Source organism: Drosophila rhopaloa, unplaced genomic scaffold (assembly GCF_018152115.1).
Source record: "Drosophila rhopaloa isolate 14029-0021.01 unplaced genomic scaffold, ASM1815211v1 contig_115, whole genome shotgun sequence".
NCBI classification, from domain to species: Eukaryota; Metazoa; Arthropoda; class Insecta; order Diptera; family Drosophilidae; genus Drosophila; species Drosophila rhopaloa.
In genome coordinates this window covers 18375689-18398640 of record NW_025334990.1, presented here as the reverse complement: position 1 = coordinate 18398640, position 22952 = coordinate 18375689, and the positions used below count along the sequence as shown (strand labels likewise).

Sequence of the window (22952 nt, the reverse complement as noted above, 5' to 3'; positions counted from 1 at the left end):
TACAGGTCTTAAAAAGTTAGGAGCTCCTTATAAATTAGAAATCGATTTTTAGTATTAAACCTGGTGAAACAAGTTCTCATTGTATTTTCTTTGCCACCCCCCAAGCCCCTTTAACCCCATAGTGCCTTCTTCTCAACCGATTTCAATTACAGCCAATTAAGCGAAAAAGCGGCAGTGGCAGACAAAGAACCTCACTTACAAATTGCAACAAAAAGCCAAAAGATGCTAACATCGGCAGACACAAGAAGCTAAGGCCACCCCAGAAAATTACACCCACAAGCCACCCATTTTTCACCCCCATCCCATTCGCACTCACACATGCAAGCATTTTGCACCTTGCGAAGGGAAAACTTTTTATCCACTTTTCCACTCGCGATTTTCCCTCTTCCCTTTAATGCGGCATGCGGCGAAAATGTTAAAACAAACAAACAAATAAATTAGTGTTCAATCAGCGTAATTTCTTCGACTATGCAGTCTGGCTGCCACGCCCCCTAAGGCCCCCCCACCGCCCCCTTTTCGGGAAATCCACCCAAGCATGTTTGCCTTTTGTCTTAGGGCTTGATATGCGATTGTAACTTTGGTTTCAATTGCAATGCAAGTAGCAAAGACGGGTGAAAACGGGTGAGGAGGGGTGAAAACGGGTGAAAAGGGGGAGGGCTGTGCAAACTTTTCACCCTGCAGTTAGTTGTAAGTAATTAAGCGAAGAAGAAGAGCACGGCTGTGGCAGGGGGAGAGGGAAAATGGGGAGGGGGGGCAAACAAACGAAATTTTCGGTAATTTGCTTAATTTGAATTCGAATGCAAGCAGCGATTGGAACGAAGTTGAATGAAAAATATAAAGCAGGGAAATTAAAGACAGCAGCAAAATAGTGAAGGTTCAACCAAATTAAAGTTCTAAAGAATAATAGTCAAATTGTACCGATAAAATGTAATCGAACAATGAAGTAATGAGAGTATATCAAAGCAAAAACAAATAAAATTTTTTTTTTATATTTAAATGTGTATTTCCACTAAATAAATTAAATTTGCAAAAGTTATGGAGTATAGAAGTCTAATATGGTGTCACCATTTTACAAGTCATCGGAAACTTGGAAATATCTTACATGAAAATGGGTCAAAAATTCGAGTAACGATAAAATGAAAATTTTGAATGCAGATTTTTAGATAATCAATAAACGAGTTATAAGAGGTATGTCACTTCCAAATCGGATTAAATTTGGAAAAGTTATGGACTATAGAAGTCCAATTTTGGGTAATATATTGCCAATGTTCTTACATTGATTTTAATAATAATATCGAGTAAAAATGTTAAGAAATCCTTAAAGTATTATTTATTAAATTTATTTGTTTCTTTTCTGAGCTTAAAACCATATTATAAATATATATTAACGAAATGCAGGACTTTTCACAGATCATTTTAATATTCTTGAAAAAGTTTGGATTTTTATCCTGAATATGTGTTTCTAAACACATAAATTAAATTTAACCAGAAAGTATTGTAAATGTGGTATTTCAAAACGTAATGAGCTGTTAATAGCTGCAAACAGCACTCAAAATTCCATTGCAACCACCCCCGAAAAAAGTGGGAACACTTTGTTCGAGACAATCTGGCGCTCAGCCGCAATACAATGTTTTCAGATAAATCCACTCAGACTCGAACGCGCGGTGTCACTCAAGAGCAACCCCCGATGTCAATGGATAGAAATAAACTCGGTAGGTGGTATTGAGTGTTCCCCGAACGGGGAAAAGGGGAATTCCGAGTGAGTCACTCACGGCGGCACCCACGCAGCTCGATCCCGCTCTTCGGGAGTTTCTTAAGAGACGCGTGCGAGTGTGGGGCGAAGTGAGAGGCTGACTCAGGCTGCAATAATCGGAGAAACAAGAAGTCGGCGACTACGTCACTGCGATGATCTGATCTGGAATTTATTCTCTGTATTACTCTATTTTCGAAACTGGTTTGGCTTTTAGCTTTTGGCTTTTGGGTTTCGGACACGGATCGACGTGACTTTTGCTTGATTTATGCCAATTTATATGCATTAGCCGGTCTCTCGCGTGCGATCGCGTGCGCAGAAGCGATCGTCTTGCTCCTGCCGTTATTTCCAATTAGATTGGGGTGGGACCTATTCCACACGCTCGCGCTCTTTCTCTTCCTTCCGCCGTCTCTTTCTCCAGACCCGCTATCGGGCCAATCCCTATCCAAATCCCTTATGCCAGTTTCTTTTGTCTGGCCGCGATCTTTTCATTTGGCGACCGACCTCCTTTTCCCACTCCCGCTCCCTTCCTCGCTTTTCGGTTTTCGGCTTTCCACTTCTGCTACTGGTTACACACCCCGGTCGAAAAGCCTTGAAACACGTTCTCGAATGGGGATCGGTTCGAAACGGATCGGATCGGAACAAGGAACAGGCGCAAAAGGTGTAGCACAAACGAGAAGCAAACCCGTTTCGACGCCGGCTCCCCAAACTGATTTACCTACACTACTTCACACACTGAGCGCAGCACTTGGAGAAACAGGCAGCTCGTTCCAAGTGGACCCACAGCATCCACACTGCGGGAAAAAAATTACTGAAAAGTAATGCAAGGTGGCGAAGTTCTTCGGTTGTATCTACTTAGGCACATTTTCGAATATCTTGGAATATTAATGTTTTTTTTGTGTTTTTGTTAAATAACATTCTTCAAAAATCTCAAAAAGACAACATTTTGTACTCAGTTTGTTAAATTTTGTAATTAAAGACTATTTTTAATATATAATGACAATATTTTATAGGTTTCTTGGATTTGACAGTATTTAAAACTGAGGTTTTGATCTAAAATTAAAGAATTAATTTTGTCAAAACAAACGATTATAAATTTATAAATATATAGGATTAAATTTAACTGTTGACCAAGTAACTTGTAATTTATTTTAGATTTAATTGACATATAATCTGGTTCTAAGGGATATTTAAAGTCAGCCATTAGGGATAGAAAATAGATGACAGTACCCTATACTTTCTGGATTTGAACTGTGTACTTATTTGATTAATTACAAGTAATAATATCCCAATCCCTGATTTCTTTTCTTTCATAGACGCCCTTTGAGTTTTCTCTCCGTGCAGCGATCTCGAAAACTTTGCTTTTGTGTACTTTAGCACTCCAAGTCCGCCCTGCCCGCGCAGCTTCCAGTCCCGCTTCCCGCTCCCCGATCCCCGAATCCCAAAACTTCGGCTTGGTCAGCAGAGCAGCTGAGTCGGCGACGTCTGCGCAACTTTTGATTTTGCCCGGAACCGGTTTCGCTCCACCAGTACCAGAGTGTAGTATAGTATAGTATCTTTCGGTTGTGCTTGAATCTGAATCTGAATTCGTATTCGTAGTTGTATCTGTATCCGAATCCGATGCCCACATTTCAGAGGCCGCTGCAGCGGAGAGAGCAGCGCGATAAATGTGTTGCTAATGATGTTTTCAAGATGCTGCGGTGGGCGTTTTGGGTACCGAGAAAGAGATGTCATTTGCCGATAGCTTCTTCTATAAATACGCAGAACCATGGTAATGGAATAGTAAACATTTCTTATTGACGGACCATTAACGTAGTTAAAGAATATTTATCAAATAAATCCAGATATATGTGTCCTGGAGTTTTATAAATCTTACAACCCTCAAGTTTCAAAGATTAGCAATAATTAAAGTTGTAACATTCTCCGTTAATATGAATTGTTATTAATAAATTAACTTATATTTAATTCTTTCTTTAGGTAAACTATTGTTTTAAAGATTCCTTTTCTGTAAGCTATGTTTTTCAGTAAAATAATCTTTCAAATAAGATAGTTTCCTTTAATTATACAGTTCAGTAAATTGGATTTTCTGTTTAATGTTCAAATAACACTTAAAAGTGTGATAGTTTACAATAAAGTTTGTTTAACACTAATGTCCCAATCATTATTGGCATCTTATTTCACGAAATTACATATTTCGCTCATTATGTGGCACATTCCAATTTGTTTGGCCCCAAATCTTGTCTATCTCTGTTATTAGTAAACATATCTCATTATTTGTTTTATCCATGTTCGCCACTCCCCCAGTTGGCCATTGTAACGCTGTAATTCATTATGCACAATTTGCAGACCGAATACCTTTCACTTGCCCCGAGGCTCCATTACCGATCTTTTTGTTTCTCCAGCGGGTCACTCTCGAAAAAACTCCAATTTGAAATCGTTTAAAAATAGTGCGCTCACACAAACACTGATGTACTTCTAATAATAATTCACTATGTAGATGTAGAGGAGCTAGAATCATTGCGGGGGCGTTTCTCGATCTGGTCGGGTCGCTCTCTCTTTCCCCGTGCCCCTTTCCCCCTGCCCCTTTCCCCTTTCCGCGCCCTCCCACCTTTTTATATGGCTTTCACATGCCGGTTCTCCTTCGGCTGCATTTCCCGTTCTTGCAATCGCTTACATTCACTTTTTATTGCCGCTTAACCTACACAGTACTACATAGTCTGCTCGAGGTTTCCCCGCCTCAATTCCCCGATTTTAATTGCCAAGTGGGGGGTGTTAACCATATCTTTCGCTGCCAAAAAATCCAAAGAACGAAACAAATTTATGACATAGAAATGTCAAGAGTTCTGCCAGTGTGTGCGCCACAATTTTCTATTTCTGGCCCGATGGGCTGCACTCGGATATATAGCTTCACCGTTATGGATGGGATGCATTTACGTAAATGATTTAGAACATATCGAACGCATTTTGAAGGTGACTTTGCCCAAGCGAGCAAAGTTCCAATTCACTAAGTTCACTTATTTCTGTCCTTAGGCCCAAATGGAAACTGCAGCATTTTTACGATGGTATACGAAATTAATTTTTTAAAATATTTAATAGGGTGTGATAAAAATACAAAGTTGCTTTGGTTAATTTAATGGATTAACCATAAAGACTGAAGTACTAGAACAGTACTTGCATATTTATAGATAATAACATAAATCTTAAACTAATCTAAGTATTAAAGAAAATATTAGATTAAACAAATTTTAACTTTTGAATGAATATTTTATCACAGATTATTAAAATTAAATTATTTGTACAAATTTGGTCAAATAGTATTAATCACAACCACTTTCAAACTGTTAGCAATAAAATTTAAAAAATCACAAATGGAGTCAATTAAAATATACAAATTGATGCAATAATTACGCACTTTCACGTACATATTAAGATATTATTTGTATTAGGGAGCTTTAGTATCACGTTTATAACAGCAAATTAAACCAGTTTGGTATTTTTGGGGATATATGGAGTATAATTACAGCATGTCAACAAAACCTTTTGAGAAAGCCCAAATATTAAATTTTTTAATCAAAAAAGTGAGCAAATTTATTCATATACAAAAAAATAAGATATAAAAAAGTCAAATTGATGCAGTTTACATAAAGGATTATTATCATAACAAAAGTTTTCTTAATAGATTATTTAGCAATAAATGGTTAAATTAAGACCAATACAAATCGGAATAACTACTTTAATCAATTCTTTTCACAAATTCATTTGTTGTTTTAACAAACTTAGTCACCGAAATGCGAAATAAACTAAAATTAAGTTGCCAGGCCGACTTTTAGTCCGCAACCTACGCCAAAAGCTGAAGTCTGTCTACTTTTGGCCAGTTAACCTTTTAGTTGATTGTCAACTCAACTCGCCTTTATTGAACTCGGTAACCCCCTACCCCATCCACCTACCCCCATCGCCCATCTAGCACCACCACACCACCACCCCCCTCCCCAAAAAGGGGAAACCCCTCGAAATTACACGAATTTGAATTCTCTTAACGATAAAAACGCTCTTTTAAGACGGTCTCTCTTAACTGCCAGAGAGCATGAACAAGAAGGAGAGAGCAAGAGAGAACGAGAGAGAGCGCAAGCAAAATGCTGTCGTATTGGAAGTGCCAGACATATTGCTGCTTTCAGTTCATAAAATTTTTTCGACGGAAGCGGTTCTGCTAGCGGAAAAGTGAAAAGTAGAGTTGCAGAGGCTGCCTGAAAAACTGAAGAAAAGCAAGCCCCTTAATAAAAAGCAGCTCTCAGCTAAAAAACAAACACAGCAATTTCTGCCCAGTCACCGCAAACCCCAAGAAGGCATAAATAATTTTTCTGCAAATTTGGCAACAACTCTAGAAGCGTGGAAATATTTGTCAAAAAAACAACAACAACATCGCGAGTGCACGTGAGTGTGTGTGTGTTGTCAAGTGCCAGTGTGTGTGTCTGTTTGTGACAGATAAAAAAAGGAGAGAAAAGAAAAGAAGTTGTCGAAAGTCGTGCAAGAAAATTAAAAAAAAAGTGCAAGCGCCGCAGGGAAATTGTCCGGAAAAATCGCAAAATCCATTGTTTTTTGCCGGCATCTTAATGACGTCACGTCGTGCCGCAAACAGCAACTGCAACATCGCGCGTGTTTAGTTACACACACACCAGCGCAGCGACAAAGAAAAAAAAAGGTTAAAAATACATTTTCCATCGGCGTAAAAGTAAAACAATAAACAAATACAAGAAAAACCAGCAGCCCAACAACAATTTCAACAACTTCAACTTTGCCAGCAACAACTACAAGAGCAACTACAACAACAACAAGTCAGCTGGACTACCGAAGGTGTTTATACTTAAAAAACAAAAAATCGTTGTTTTTTTTTTCGTACATCTCGCTCTGTTTTGGTTATTTTGTTTTCTCTCTTTTTCGCTTTCGTCTTGAGTTAAAGTTTTTTTTTTCTCGGCTCTTCCTCTTTCTCTTCTGCCACATTTTGTGGTCTTGTTTGTTTTGTTGTCGAAATTTCGGGTGCTAAGTGAAATGCGGAAATTCTTTTTTATGGAAAACTAACTATTATAGGGAAAGTTATTCAAACGAGGCTCTGGGAAAATTTCATGAAGAAAGAGCAACCAGTTCTCCCAAGTAAACACATTCCAATCGCCTAACTTAAAATATTTAAACCAGATTTCTTAGCAATTTAGTTTAGTCAAAACTATACCCATTCACAATAACTCCTATTCAAGTATGGCATTTTGTGTTGTAAAAGTCTTAGCTTCTTGCTTCAAAAATACCATAAAGACACAAGTCTATAATTTTTAGTGTTATAAATAGAGGTGGAAAAACATCGATATGATATCAGATAGTTTACCAGCTCTAGACTGAAATAAACCATATAAAATGAGAAAGTGAGAAGAAAGGTATACAAAATCAATTAAGAATGAATGGCAAAAAAAATATAAAAGCCTGAGATTCAATAAATAATTTAAGAACATAATTTTTTTACACGTTCAAAAGGTTTTTATAAAAAATCGTACAATAAACATGTCTAAGAGACTTTTAAAGTTTTCTTCAATAATTATGTATCTGTGTTCATTAATTTGTTGAATTCATTAAAAATCCAAAAATTTTCAATTATACAACTTATTTAATCCGTTCTAATAAAGTACACATCGTCCATTTGGCCACCTAAAAAGCTTAATGACCGAAAATCAAATTGAAATTGAGGCTAATGAACTGTAAAATAATAATTAAAATTCAACAAATTGCAAACCAAATTTGTCAGAGTCAATACGCGAATTGCGCTTTATTTGGTACAAAATACTATAAATATATATTCACATTATTTGTGTCAGAGCCTAAAAGACTTAACATGTTTTTATTTTGTGTGTGTGGAGTTAAGTAAGTTAAAAATATAGTAAGCTCTACGAGAAATAGTGCTCTAATACAATGCAAATGTAGCAATTTTTATTCTAGAGCCGGGCAAGGCCTGGACCATTAAAAAATAAACAGATCTAAGCCAAGCGATTTTAGACAGTGCGTCTCAACACTGTTATTCAGCTGTAAGAAACACACGTGACAATAAAACAAAACGATTGCGAACTGTCAATAAAAGATTTAATGGCTTAACAAAATTGTCTTGCAAGTTTAGGTTATTTAATGGGTTGAGACACCCAGACAGAAAACAGACGTGATTCTTAAATTTAAAGTGATTATTTCGTTAAACGAAACTGAACCAATTACCGGATTTATTCTGTCCCCGAAGTAATTGTTTGAAATCGATTATATTTAAGGGTCTTATAAACATTTTGGACTGAAATACGAGCCTTGGAACGCACTGTACTCGCACATGCAAATACATAGATTTTATTTTCACGAAAAGTCACGTTTTTTATGTGGTTCTCCACCCAAACCCAACGCCCCTTCCTCTTGCCAAGTCGTAACCATTAAATTTATGTTTATTTCAGTCCGAGCTTCGGCTTCGGTTGCAAAAAGATTGTTATTATAATTTTTCCGATTTGTTTCGTTTTCCTCCAGTTGAGATATGCAAATTGAATTAGCTCTGCCCTCTGGCAACTAGAAAACAAAAAGCAAAAGTTCGGCACAATTCGCGTTTTTTATTTATTTGGCCATCATCATCGACAAAAGTGTCAAAAATGAGTTGCTGCTCAAAATATGAGTCAAAGAAATCGTTTGGAAAATGCCAAAATGAATTGTTATTTCTGTCCATTTGTTCAATACAGTCTGACAAGTCATTCACTTTTTCTCCTCCACTCAAAACATCAAGCTCGAACCAAAACTAAAAATGCCACGAAAGGCAGAAGACGGTTTTTTATTTGTTGGTGAAGGGGCTTGGGATGAAAACTTGAGGACTTTTGGCATGACTAATCGATTCGATTTTTCGCCAAAAGTCATGCCGCAGTACACAAAGTCGAATAAAAAACGTCGCTGGGAGAAATATGTGTGTTTGACTTGTAGTACGAGTGTTTTGTGCTTTAAGCTCTTCTCAATAGGTCGTAAATATCGATAGGAACACCCTCTTTCGGATGTCGAAAGTGTGGAAAAATTGCTGTAGTTGTTTGTTCGGCTCGCGATTTAAGTTTTGATGCGAGATGACAGCACTCAAAAAGGTGTCAGAGTTCAAACGAGAGGTATGAAGAGAGTTAAAAGTTAAGAAACGAGCAAAAAACAATACAATGGGAGCTGTTGATAGAGAAACAAATTTCTGTTAATGCTAGGAAACCGATTGGAATTAACTTGTTCAGCTGGTTTCTGTTTTTAACATTTAGATCTTTCCATAAAACAAAAAATTTTTGATCAGATTTTCCAGAGGTTATTAAAAAATTGTACTTAAAATTGGGCACATAAAGCTAACTATTTATGTTCTATAAATGTTGAAAAATCTATTGAAATTTCCATATCCTAAATATTACTTTCCTCCGGATTCTGTTTTATATCTCTCCAGGTTTTTTGCATTCATATAAACATTTCGTTTCCTTTTCGAAGATTTTCAGATCTCAGTTTGGCTTAGCTGTTTCCTCTCGTTTTTCTAGTTTTCATCTTTTTTGATATTTTGAAACATGTGCTCATGTCTTTTTTTCTTCTAAAAATATCAAAAACTTTTTCTTCGCCAGCGTTTTTGTTTTTGGCTTTTTCAATAAGCGCAGAGCAGCTGCGACGTCGACTGAGGCAGCAAACAAGTCGAAAAGAAAGAAGAAAACACAAAACAAATATCTATATGTGGTTGGGAGAATCGTATGAATAGGGTGACTCGGTCTAGCTGGAGCTGGAAAAATCTTAAGACTGTTTTAATTGGAATAGAATTTATTAGAATTTAATACTCCGGTTAAGTTAAAAGTAGGTCTTTCAATATAGAGATTTAGGTATTTTTTGTATCTTTTCTATCTAAAATTGTAAAAGTGCATTGCTTTATTATTATTATTAACTGTTAAACTAAGGAGGAAGTTTTAAAGGGAAGTTTAACCCTTTATAAATCCAGTCGAAAAAAGGAAATCTAGTGAGCTTTTGGGACTTTTAATTTATCTACTTGTTATTATGATCTGTTGGCATAGCTTTTCTCACACTTTTTGGATTCTCGGATAGTTTTAGCATCAGAAACAAATTGACCATTATTTTGTTCACACCCAATTGGCCATTTTATGCAGCTTCCTCAATTATACAGTCGGCACACCCTAACATAATTCTCTTGGCACATGCCAAAACACAACAACCACACGAAGCGTCGAAAAAGAAATTTTGAACGTGTTTCGTCGGTTGTTGTTGTTGTTGTTGTTGTACCTCCGAGTATCTCAGGCATATTCCAAAACAAGCGACAGCTGCCGCACATTTTGGATGTATCTTTTGGATGTATCTGCAGCTGTGCATCCACAGGCCCCCCGAAAAATCCACTCCCCCTTTTTTGGCAGCATTTTTGGAGCGGCGCTGCTGCAGTCGCAGTCCAAAAATAAATTCCTTTTTGTGGCCAATAGAGAGAGATAGAGAGAGCGAGAATAACTAAGTTTTTACGCTTTTGCATAATGCTGAAATATAACGTCGGCATCTTTAACCCTTGACTGGCCCTTGGGCCAACGCACAATTGAGATCAATTGGAGGCAGAATTGATTGCTTAACCTTTCGCATGCGAGAGTTACTGTGCGACTGAATGTCGAGGCGTTTCTGCAATGTGATTATGAGTACACAAATTAGTTCAAAGATTAACTCGATTCTCATTTCGGAATATTTGAGGAATTTTTAATTTTATAAATATTATTCTCTCTCTTTGGGGCGGCTATTTTGGGGTTATTCATCAACACCAAGAGAATTATAAACATAAATAAGTTTATGCCAGCAAAATTAATTGGGCACCTATGAAAATTTGTTGTGCTCGGACTTTTCTTCCTCTTATTCATCGACGGAAATCACACTGGTATTTGTGCGGCACTCTCGTATTTTTAAGATAAGCTAAATGTTATGAAAATGCCAAAAAATAGTATATGAGCGGCGATAGAGCGCCACGATTCCGTCGCTCTCATTTATGAATTTTGTTTTTGATTTCCCCCATTCGCTTTTATTTTTCGGCCTCTTCTTTCGCTTCGTTTTTGTGTGTCTAAAGCTATATATATATACATATATGATATAGCTTTCCGACCTCTGACGTAATTACTGATGATCGCGTTTTACGCCTAAGAAATTGATTTGCTTGTGTGAACGAAAATTTAAATATGAATTCGGTTGATAGAGAAACGTGACAATGAGCTTTGAATTTGGTTTTAAAACAGACGAGATCAGGTGGAATCTAAGAGATCTTGAGACTAGGGCAAGGTTTTCAATGAAAACGAAAGTTTTATGATATCACTGGCAGATTTCCTACGTCTGACAGCAGTTTTTTTTATGATGGAAAAATAAACAAGCAAAAATATTGCCAAAGTAAATTTTCCCTGTCATCTGTGCTGAGTTTACCCAAAGAAAACTCATACGTTCAGTATAGACTTAAATTCTCTAAAACACCACGATTCCCCTTGTGAAATCTGATCGCTCTGCCCTATCGAATCCATTTACTTACGCTTTCGGCACGCTTTGTTTTCTTCCGCTTTCCCATTAGTCATATCCATAAGACCATATATAGATCGATCCGCTGATCTTTTCAGCACCTATTCGAAAGCTCTGCCAAATTATAAACCCTCACCAAATAAGGGACAGCACCCCGAAAAAAATGCAATATTTATTGTATATAAATGTATCTCTTTTATCTGGGCACCAACTTTCGAAAGAGATTTCACATAACCGCTAATAGCTGTCAATGAAGTCAGTCAACGAAGTGTCTCAGAAAGTCTATGAAACTTTCAAGAGCAAAGAAATAATAAACATTTGCTGCCCACGCATCATGTACTGCCAAATTAATTAGCCAAGTCAGATGGATGACAATGGGAATTAATTAGGCAAGTCAAAACTCCATTTTCGGAGCAGTTTTGGCTGGAAGAATAAAATAGAGCCGTCGACCCACCTGAATGAATGACATAAGCCAAAGCGAACTGATCATTTAACCGCTTGCCATTTATGGCTGACATTTAAGTCTTACCATCTTTTGATGTGTTTTGCTATGGCTCGTTTTGTGGCTGGGAAAGTTTCCTGGTTCCATCCGCAGCTGCAATTTGCTAAATAACATTCTGTGGCATTTACATATGAATTGTAGAAATATAAGTCCCATAATCAGTTGTTGTCTTTGTGACTAGGTTATTTGACAAATATAAAAAGAGCTTTGCTCTTACTATCATTTTCCACCTTTGTTTTTGCAAATAACGTGTATTTTAGTATGAGTGCACAGGGTTCACCCCTTTTCTTTATCTAATCTCCTTTTATTGATAGCAGCCGTCGAACCTGGTTTCCTCGCAAACCCCCGGCTTTCCACCCATTTCTTTCACTTTTTTTATGAGCGCATCGTTAAATATATGTGTCATACCTTTAGGGTGGGCCCTCGGTTTTCTGCGGCGTTTGGAGGAGGAGCGTTGTATAATGTTGCAGAGCGGTTACTGACCGATGTTTTGCTACGGCTTCGCTTGCGTAAATGTTTCTTTAAATGCATTAACTTGTCGCCCGCGGGGTGAGCAGCAATGTCTGCCTTTTGCCTTTGTTTTTGGCCCTCTGAGCGCCTCGTGTATGGCTTTAGTCATAACTTTGTAACTCAGCGCCCGCTCGAGTTTGTACATTTTAGTATACAATATGAGTCGCATATCTAAAAAAAGAGTATAAAAAGTATATGGCGAATACAAAATATACAGTGCGCTTTCACAGCCAACTGTGAACTGCAGCGTTCTATTTGTTGTTTTGTTTGCCGCCTTATCAGCAGAACGCTCTCGATTTGGTCTGTATATATGGGCACTACGTAATATGTGGGGCATGTGTGTTGGGAATTGGGTGGATGGATAAGTTTTGAGGAACGGAAAGCTGATTGGGGTGGCATGAATCAGTAGAATAGGTAATCGATTGGCGACAGACGAACTGCGACTAACCTATGCTAAATAAACCAGTGAAAATGCCCATAAATTATGGTCAAGTAAACAGCTGATATTTAAACTATTGTTAATGAGCAGATTAAAGAGTGATAATCAATCTAATCAATTGAACTATCAAATAAATAACTCCTATTAGAGTTTCCAACATTTAATGTAATAAATATTTATAAAAAAGCTCAATTATAAATTTTCTAAGGAATTTGATTTGAGCATGAATTTGAATTATTTTTCCTTATCACCGGAAAACTAATCAATTTTCTTATGGGTTTAAATTGATGATAAAACAAGTGAATCAGAATCTACATTTTGTTTCAAACTCCAACCCTTTTAAACGAATTTTTCCCAAAAATTTTGTAGATAAAATATTTTATATTTTAAAGCTCCCCAGGGACTTTACAAAATGCTAAATGCTCTGCGAGAAGCTTTTACCAGTGTAAAATAGAAAAAAAACAGATGACCCACAAAGAAATGAAGCCCACAATTCCAGAAGAAATTAGGATTGCCCCAAAATTCTGCCGCCAGCACAGCTGCCATTGTGTTGACTCAGCTTACATAAACATATATAGTACAATATAGTCGAAGTCTTGTATGAAATGCGAATGTGAGGAAATGTTTAGTGAACCTGCGTTAAACAGCTTCGAAAATTAACAGTTTTTCAATCTTGCTGGTTTCTCCGATTCTGAGAGTGTTTCTTCTTTTTTCGGCAAGTTTAACCTTCAAAACACACTTTTTGATACGAGACCGAAAAACCAGAAAAAAAAAGAAAACAAAACCTACGGCCAAAAACTTGTTGAACTTGTTTGTCTTTGGGGTCTGGGTCTACATCAATTTGCATCGTTTTTTTTGTCCGCCAGCTTTATATGTTTTTTTCTCTTAATGATTTTTTAATAACCGAAAACCGCCGAGATGCGAGTGTCCTTAGATCTGAGAGCAGCGTCTGAAGGTTGTTTGTAGGTCGGCGGATGCACCGATCTGCGCACTACACATATACGTAGGTATATATCCGCCCAGGCAGGAGAACCTTCGATTATTCTTGGCCCAATTTCACATCTAAACACTATTGGGAAGTTTATTTTCGTGCAGCATTTTCCACACCCGCTTCTGGCCATAAATTTTCGTACTGCGTCAATGACACGGCTGCTAATTTCTGGCGCTGTTTCGATTTCTGAATTTGTATCTGTATCTGTGTCTGTATCTGTATCTGTTGGCCGTAATGTCTTCTATATATTCCACATAGCCTGATGCCCAGCCACGTCCGCTGATGTGGGCGTCCCGTCTGTTTCTCTTGCGTGTTCTTTTTCCCGTGGTATAGAGATTTTTTTTGTTTTAGCCGAAAAGTTTTCAAGAATTATTTTAATACACGCCATAAACATTAGCCCACACACACGGACGCAGTTGATGGGGCTTCAATTTCTCAGCTCATAAATTAAGTCACAATTTATATCTTTGGAAATCAAGTTGAAATACGGAAAAGCAATTTGCAGCTGACATCATGCGGACGTATCCACAAATCCGTATACTAACAAAAACGTATAGCTGTATATGTACTCTATAAAGTTTATTAATTGTCTTCGCTGGTATCTTTTCAAATTGACTTGGCTGAGATAATTTACTGTCGGTGTGTCGGTGCGATATCTTTCGAAATGCCAAATGCTAGATAGGAAAGTTTTGGCCTAAAAAAATGCTAATTGAAATGGAAAAAATTTAGATTATTTTATTGGGAAACAATATGTGTGTTTTCAAAACAGATTTCGACTTGCTTGCAGTAACAAAATTTTATAGAATTTCTTACAGAATCGTCAAAGAATTCGAATTACTGCCAATTCGAATTACTGCCAATGCATACTTTCTACGCCGCAGCTCACTTAAAATTCAATAAAAACAAGAAGCGTTAAGAGCTTTAATAGATTTCCTTTCCGAAAAAACTTTGATTAATAGCCGCTTCCTTCGATAAGATAAGATTAGAGACACACACAGCAAAGCAAACACGATTACAACAACAATTGCAACAGGCAGGCAAATAAGATAAAAACAAATCAAACAAAATACAATGCAAGGGGGAAGGCAAACAAACACAAAACTCAAATGCTAATAACAACAAAATATAAACATCAAATTGTGTGCCGTCATCGATGATTGAATCACTTACAGATTTACGCAATTTATTTTCACTCCTCTATCTTAAATACAAGTTTCCTAATTCCACACTATATATACAATTTTTTGCAGTATTTTATTAATCGAAATAAACCTAAAATAAAATATTTCCATTGAGCGGTAAGTGCGTTTAACAATTTATTTCATAGCTATAAAAAGAAATTGGCTAAAAAGTGAATACACAAGCGTTGGAAACACGACTCTCTCAGGCGGTGTCTCTCTCTTAAATGTTGCTTAGCTAAACGATCCAAAAATATATACATTTTAATTGCTAAACACCGCTGGGCCAGACCTGGAGATCCATGAATATATATATATATATATATCTGCGACCATTAGTGCACTCTAGTTGATAATATTTATTCGTAGTGTTTATTTTTATTTGGTCTATGTGCATTGCGCTGAATTGCCTTAGGGGCTAGGCTTAAGTTGGCTAATTGGCTGTGGCATTTAGCTGTGGCTCTTGGCTGTTTTGGCTGTTTTGGCTGTTGGAAACCCCGCGATCCCTCCAGAAAGCTGCAAACTGGACGCCAACCGCTGCTCACGCTCTATATAAACCATATAAATATATAAAATCAGATATTTATTTGTGTATATCTGGTGAACTATTTTTAGTGACTATATCATAAGTTGTATGAAACGGAACTTTTATTTTGCACACCATTCGCTCATTTAGTCTAGGAATCTATCGCAACTATATTAAATGCTCCATAGTGATATGGTTATGTCTTATGTCGATTGTCTTTTGTTTGTCTTATCATTTGAGCATTGCATTCTGCATAAAACCATAACACAAACGAATTGCGCATTACTAACCCCCGAAATCTAAAAAATATAAAACCTGATCAGTTTCCACATCACACATTTATACTTAGAATCGCTCTGTCTTTCTATATCTCTCTCTATCTACGACTATCTGTCTCTGTCTTTCGCCATTTCTATTTATCTATCTTGGAATGTAAACCAAGTCGGTATGATCCTAAAGTTCTATTTCTCTCTTTTACTCTCATTTCAGATAATGTAAAATCAGCTTACACACAAAAAGCAGTAAAATAATAAATACAGAAAATTAACAGCTGCGTCTATCTATAGATATAAACACACACACACATCTATATATTTAAATAAGCGTTCGATTTTAATCAAAATTATAGCCCAAGCTATCAGCTACCCCCACAAGCTTTGTACTCCACAAAAAACGCTAACGAAAAAATCGATAAAAACCAGAAACCAGCTGAAATCATACCATCTACCATAGATCTATGCTATATACATATATAGGTGCTGATCTGTGCTGTTGAATTTAGTGTTTTTTTGTGTGTGCGTGTCGCGAGAGGAGCACTACAAAAATCAAAAAAAAAAAAGTAAAGAAAAAACAAAAAACTTTCTCTAGTCGCTAGGCTAAAACTATATAAACTCCAGCTAACCCAGATCCGTAAACAGCAAATAGTTATATATCTATAACCCCGATACCGATACTGATACCGATACTGATACACGATGGCCAACGTTGTGAATATGAACAGCCTGTTCAACGGCAAGGACTCGCGCTGGCTGCAACTGGAGGTCTGCCGCGAGTTCCAGCGCAACAAATGTTCGCGCCAGGACACCGAGTGCAAGTTCGCCCATCCCCCGGCCAACGTGGAGGTCCAGAACGGCAAGGTCACCGCCTGCTACGACAGCATCAAGGTCAGTATTCCCCTCCCCCCAGCAAACGAACTAGACTCCCCAATCTCCCCCCCTCTATTGCTTCGTGTGACTCGTAGAATGTAAGCTTTAAGATTTATGATTTCTCATCCCACAAAAAAAAACCAAAAAAAAACAAAATATGATAAGCCAATACCGAATCCCCAATTTTAGGGCCTCAACGAAAACTGATCTTGTCTCGCTTTTGTTGTTTGTGCTTTTGTGCTTTTATAAACTCCATTTTCGTTTTTGGTATCTCTGTGCTTCTATATATATCTTAAATACACACTATATTTAGTGGCTGTCTCTAAGTGCCTACCAAATAAATATATAGATTAAAACGCAGCTGAATCGCCGAGCTGAGCTTGAGAATTGTGTGCGTGAGTGTGCTTGAGGCTTGAGTCTTGGGTCCCGAGTAGAAGGCTTTAGCTTTTGGCTTACAAATAAGAGAGTTCCACCACCCATTGAAAACCTACAAAAAACTGAACAACACAGAGAAAATATCAATTATCAATTGGTTAAAATTAAATATAGAAAAATCGAAATGACTTTTTCTCTGTGTGAAGCATAAATCGAATAAAACGTTCTCTAAAAATCAACTGAATAACTAAAACCGTTTGTCACCACTCGAGTGAATTTTAGGCCACGCAACTCTTAGACATGGACAACTTCAAGGTAAAGCTCAAATAACTCAATTATTAAGTTAAGAATTTAGCTTTAAGAACCCCCCCTCCCTCCCCTCGTCGAACCGATTCCATTGATCTCTGCGTTAATAACTCGCATTTTGTAAACTGACACGAGAGCAACCTGCCGAAGGGCAGACAAAATCAAAGGCAAAGAGGTTTCTATTTTCCCTGAATTTTTCACTGCTCGAAAAAGGCAATGCGGCAAATTAGCAGGAGGGGCGAACAAAGGGGTGAAAGCAGCTCTTTTTTCACAGGACAATGCCGAACAAGAGGCAGGCAAAAAATTAAGTTGCCTGTTTGGTGTTTTCTTTATTAAGCTTTTTGTTTTACCCGCAACAAAGAAACAACTGCCAAAGAATGGCAGCATAAAGTGGAGTATTTTATGCATAGTATATAATGCTGACAAAATGCCATCATCATCAGGAGGACTCTACCATCGCCATCACCATCAAATTTGTGACAGCATAAAAAATTACGTTTTGAAAATTTTCGTTGCCGCTTTTTAGGCGTCGCTGGCAGCTTGTTTGGCCAACGGCCTTTTGTTATTCCAACAAAACCCAAAGCGAGCTGAGTCAGTCCTTAAAGTTGGGCATAGTTCGTCCGTTTTTCCCTCCTCCTCCCCCTCCCTTCACCATTTCATTCTGTCGCTCTTGAGTCGAGTGTGCAAACAATAGTTAAAACTGATGTTTGTAAGTAGCTCGTTGGCGTGGACCCTCCACGCTTTCTATTTTTTCTTTACCCAGGAGGTGAGGAGGCGTTGTTAATTGAGCCACTGGATGGTCGTCCCATTTCCCATGCTTACCTTTTGGGCCTGCTCCCCAATGAATGTATTAGGGATATAGTCTTTCTTTCTGAGAAAATCCAACCCAGAATGATTCAGTGGACTTCTATCCCTCTTAGCATTACTATCTTGCTGATCCAGTGGTAATCTAATAATAATTATATAGATCTAATTAACTTAAAATCAGTTTTCGGTTTAAGTTATTTTAACCCATATGTTTAGTACATTTTATGACTTTATTATCTCTTAAAATCTATAAATAAATTACCTTCAATCTTTGAATTTTAGCAGCTACCTCATACAAAGACCATTAAATAGTTAGCATCCACTTATGATTTAATCTCGAACCGTGTCAAATTTGAATGCCTATTAAATATTCATAATTCCGGCAGTTCTCCGACGTCGTCTGACTTTCATCATTAATCTGAGCTAACCCCAAACATTTCCAATTATCTTTGATGGATCATTAGGAGCCGGGTCAGGCTGATGTCTCAGTTGGTTTCTCTGCGTGCCAGGGAAATCTCATAAGCCTTTTGGCAATTATCCGAGACCACAGCTGCGTGATAAGCGAGTTCTGACTGCAGAATCCACATCATCTGTGGGGCAGCAGCTGCAAGTTGGCAATGGAAATGGAAATGGAAAGGACACACACACCCAGTGACCCTTGGGCACTTGTAGTTTTTGCCTGGCTGGGCGGGCAAATAAAGCTCAGACATTCATTGCCCACAAATTAATTGTGTTATCCTATTAATTAACTATGCAGTAAAGTTGCCGAGCAATTTCGTTCGTCGAGCGTTTTTCCCCAGCCTCCATCGCTTCGCATTTTTCCATTTTCCGAGCCCTCTGTTGTTCTTCGCCCCTTTTGAGTGCTGTAATTGTAGGCGAGTGTGTTTGCACTCATTTTCACCTCTTTTTGTCCCCACCGAGCTTTCATGTACATTCTTATATACGTGTGTGTGTGCTTGACACACAAAACGAGCTGGGCTTAAATGTTTAACGAACTTAAACGTGGCAAGTAACCAGCACATAATATATATGCATGCAATGTGTAATGGCCGCCAGTTCGAGGACGAAAGGCCCATGTATAGTACGTCCCCGTGATTGTATGCCTATGATGTTATACACGTGTACCTGGGGTGTGTTTAAACTTTTTTCTCGGTGGCCGCGGCACTAATTTATTGCCAGGTTGCCGCGTTGTAGACTTTTAAATGCCATTTCCCCACAAAGAAATAGTTAAAGCGGAATTAGAAGTGGAATTGGGGTCAATGTCAGGCTTACAACTTGCATTAGTGTTTATTCGTTATATATATTTCAGATCTAGTTCTAATAGTTCATAGTTTTTGCCCCTCTCTATCAAAATTCTCTACCCGAATTCTACTCAAATGCCTTTTAGCGCAGCCAGACGTTTCCTTTTCGCTTAGTGACCTCTGACCCTTTCAGCAAATTGGCATCATTTCATTGGTAATTTCCCCCCAATTTAATTTGACCACAATGAGCCAGCTGAAACTTTAAAAGCCACTCGGGAAGCGAGGAAAAGGGGCAGTGTGAAAGTGAGAGGAGCGAACAAGAATGAGAAAAATCGCATAGCCACAACATAAAACATTTTCCGGTTTATAATTTTCTTGTCAACACAATTTTCACGCCATGCTCTGGCGCTGTGCTATGGCGATGGCGATGGCCTCGCTGGGAAAGATCCTCCGCATCCCCATCCGCATCCGCATCGCCAACCTCATCCACATCCTCATCTTCATCCTCGCCGAGCGTTTTTCTGGGCTGCCGCTTGGCTGGTGGCACTTTATACTCCGCCTTTTGCCACGCTTTTGCTACTTAACCAACTGTAAAGCTCTCGGCCATATTGTGTGGCACCTTATTTTTCTATTATATTCCCAACACTGCCGCCGCCGCCGCTGCAACATATTTTCCGCGCCGTCTCTCCCCCTTTCCCTTTCTTTTAAGGGGCGGGCCAACAAAAGTCAAGTTCCCATGCCATGCAAATTATGGTCGAAAAGAATGAAAGAAAATGGCGCCCCGCAAAGGAAAATGAAAATGAAAATGGCAACTCTTCCGCTCAGAAAAGGAAAATGGGGGAAAAGGGGGAAATGGGGAAGGGAGAACAAAGCCGGCCACTTTGACATCTTCGGGGCTTCGCTGTTGTTTATACCAATTTTGTAGTTGACGCTTGAATTTCCGGAACGCCTCGAGCCGCCTCGGAAATACTTTGGTAATTAAATTTTAAAGACAACAGGAACTGGCTGACATGAAAAAATAAATAAACTTTTGCCGCCGTCGCTCTGATTCGGCTCGCTCACCCACACATTCAATGTCATCCAATTATTTTTAATTCCATTATCTATTTTTTCGCCACTGCCTTCGCTTCTCCAATTTGGCATGAAAAATTGCTGGACAGCATTGAAATCGATAATAATAATAAGCAGCCGAGCAGAAGAAATGACTGGCAAGAGCAACTTAATGTGCAAAATAAACCAAAAAAAGTAAATCCAATTTAAATAAAACTTCCCTGGAAATGGGAAATAGAGCGCACACCAATCAGAGAAGCGATGGCAAAGAAGAATTATCAATAGTTGCTCAAAATAAATGGAGAAGCAGAGAAAAGAAACGAAGAATGGAATTGAATTGAAAGGAAAAGAGCGAAAACTTTGCGGTTGTCATTGAATCAATTCAAATGGCGAATTGCTAAAAAAGTGCTTTCTTTCGGTAATTGGTGACAAGTTTCGCTAGTTGCTTTGCAATTTAAAAGTGTACACTTATTGCGATTATTAATAGCTTTAAGAAAGGAATAGATAGTGTTTTGAATTTTCAATTTCCATTATAGATCTTATAATATAATATATATAATCAACATTTTTACCAAAGGAAGATTTCCTAGATAAAGGCGAATAGTTGGCCAAGAATTTAGTGTGTGTCTGTGGATCCACTTTAAATGCAATACGACTGCATAAATCCCTCGTTGTCCTGGGGCAACACCGAAATCAGTTTCGAGTGCAGTGTCCCCTCACCTGCCATTATATGCCACACCGCCGCCATTATTGCCGCCCCATTCGGAATGCTGCAACATTCTGCTGCCAGGCGCGCCTAATTTGTTATGCCTTACACACGTTGCACTTGGAAATTCCGCAACAAACTTCAAGTCAATAACTCAGCAGAGCAACTCCCGCAGCCACCCAGGATATTTCGCCCACCAGCACTTAATGCATTATGCAACAGCAAGTTGTGGCATGTCCTTGCACATAGCCACACTCACATGTGTGTGCCACTTCGCAGTCGCAGTTGCTGAAACCTACACAATTCATTCGTCCTTTCGCCGTCGTAGTCTCCATCGCAGTCGTAGTCGCCTTCTCCGGATGCCGGAACGTGACTGCAAATCGAGCGGGCATGCCTTAAATAAAATAAATGGCACATTATCAATATAAACAAGAGGACGTCGCCGAAGGAGTCGCGTACGCGAGTTGCAAGCGTAAAGTTGTTAAGTTACTTAAGCCAACAAATGAAGCGAGCCAAGATGGAGCGAGGTGCTTTTCCCACTGCCGGATTCCCAATTCCGCAGCATTTTCCCCATTTCCCTTTTCCAGTTGAGCCAGTCACGAGCCTGACAAATTGCACTTTGGCGCCAGACTACCCAGTTTCCCATCCCCCGAAAAACTTTCCCGTTATTCCGTTGTCCCGTTCTGACCAACAAACAAGCCCTTGCTTGGGCGCCAATTTCTTTTCATATGGCTAAGACAAAGGCAAACAATAACTAATGCCCGGCCGGGATGAATATAAATGCGAGGGAGGATCTGGTCCATTCCATTCCCATTCATCCATCGGATGGAAAATGTCGCCAGTTAATGCAGTCGGCAGTCAGTAGCGCATATGGAAATAGCGCAAACCAATCGGTGACTTCTGCAAATAAATATTTTTCGCTTTGGACTTGCAATTCCATTTCGCCGACAGATTGAGGGATTACATATTCATATCATACGAGTGTCAGTCAGGCGGACGAAGTCCGGAGACAGGTGACTCTGGCTCACTCACCTTGAGTGACTGTCTTGGATATTGACTAAGGTGGGTGGAAAAATGTGGGGGAGGCTTGATTGAAATTGGATTAACAGGAAAAGGCTGTCAAAGGGAATGGGAAATCTCCTCTCACTTCGGGTGATAATCAGAATTTTTCTCAGCATGTGATGCTTCATTAATTAAAGTCACTTGCCAAAGAAAAATGTTAATTTCAACATCTTAGTGATGATGATTAAATTTTAAACGACAGCGTTATTTGTATGACATAAAATCAATTCAAATGAAATGTAAATAATTGCTCTTCAGTTGGAAAATAAATTCCAACTTGACATTGAAGATTTTCCGCTTAAAGCCACAACTCAGACTGAATTTTGTCCTTCTCTTTTTTTTTTGTCGAACGACAGCTAAGCGTCAAACTAAGCACGGGGAAAAAAAAAAGGAAAAACACGGACCGCTTCCAACGAAAATCGAGATCAATAAAAACGTCATTCAATTTATTTTCAATTTTTGCGGAACTCGCGAGCGAAATGAGACGTGTGTGTGGAAAGGGGGCGGTGGTGGTGGAGGCGTGGCAAGGAGTGCCTAACAAATAATGGCAGACAGAAAACCCAATAAATTTAAAGAAGAAAAGCCATCGCCTGGGACTCGAGCAATGACTAACTGCCGAGGGGGGTGAAGAGGGGAACGGGGGAGAGAAGCTGTGGGCCGACTCCATATGTGTGGTATCCTTGTATCCTGGCATCCTTGCGAGTGTGCGTCTGTTTGGGTATATCAAATAACTTTGACTTTACACATTATTAAACCGCAATGTCGTCGACGAGTGGTGAAATAAAGCGAGACAAACAAACAAAGCAGCGTCA

General features: G+C 38.5%; 1 protein-coding gene and 1 long non-coding RNA gene across 23 annotated transcripts in view; one reads left to right on the top strand and one right to left on the bottom strand.

Moving 5' to 3' along the window:
• LOC108051185 (protein muscleblind) overlaps nucleotides 1-22952 on the top strand; it is a 160931-nt gene that overhangs the window by 41295 nt on the left and 96684 nt on the right. For 6 of the 22 annotated variants that reach the window (XM_017133191.2, XM_017133190.2, XM_017133186.2 and 3 more), the window contains exons 1-3: nucleotides 5915-6601; nucleotides 15938-16611; nucleotides 17251-17283. In XM_017133191.2, coding sequence (XP_016988680.2) covers nucleotides 16423-16611; nucleotides 17251-17283 — 222 coding nt within the window. In that variant the 5' untranslated portion in view covers nucleotides 5915-6601; nucleotides 15938-16422. Of the gene's footprint in view, nucleotides 1-5910; nucleotides 6602-15937; nucleotides 16612-17250; nucleotides 17284-22952 lie in introns of those variants that run through there. The other 16 variants (XM_017133187.2, XM_017133185.2, XM_017133182.2 and 13 more) reach the window with 7 other exon arrangements.
• Nucleotides 1894-2716, bottom strand: LOC108051191. The gene is made up of 2 exons (XR_001769614.2): nucleotides 2606-2716; nucleotides 1894-2544 (listed from the first exon to the last, which is right to left on the bottom strand). It is a non-coding gene; the product is annotated as an uncharacterized LOC108051191 (long non-coding RNA).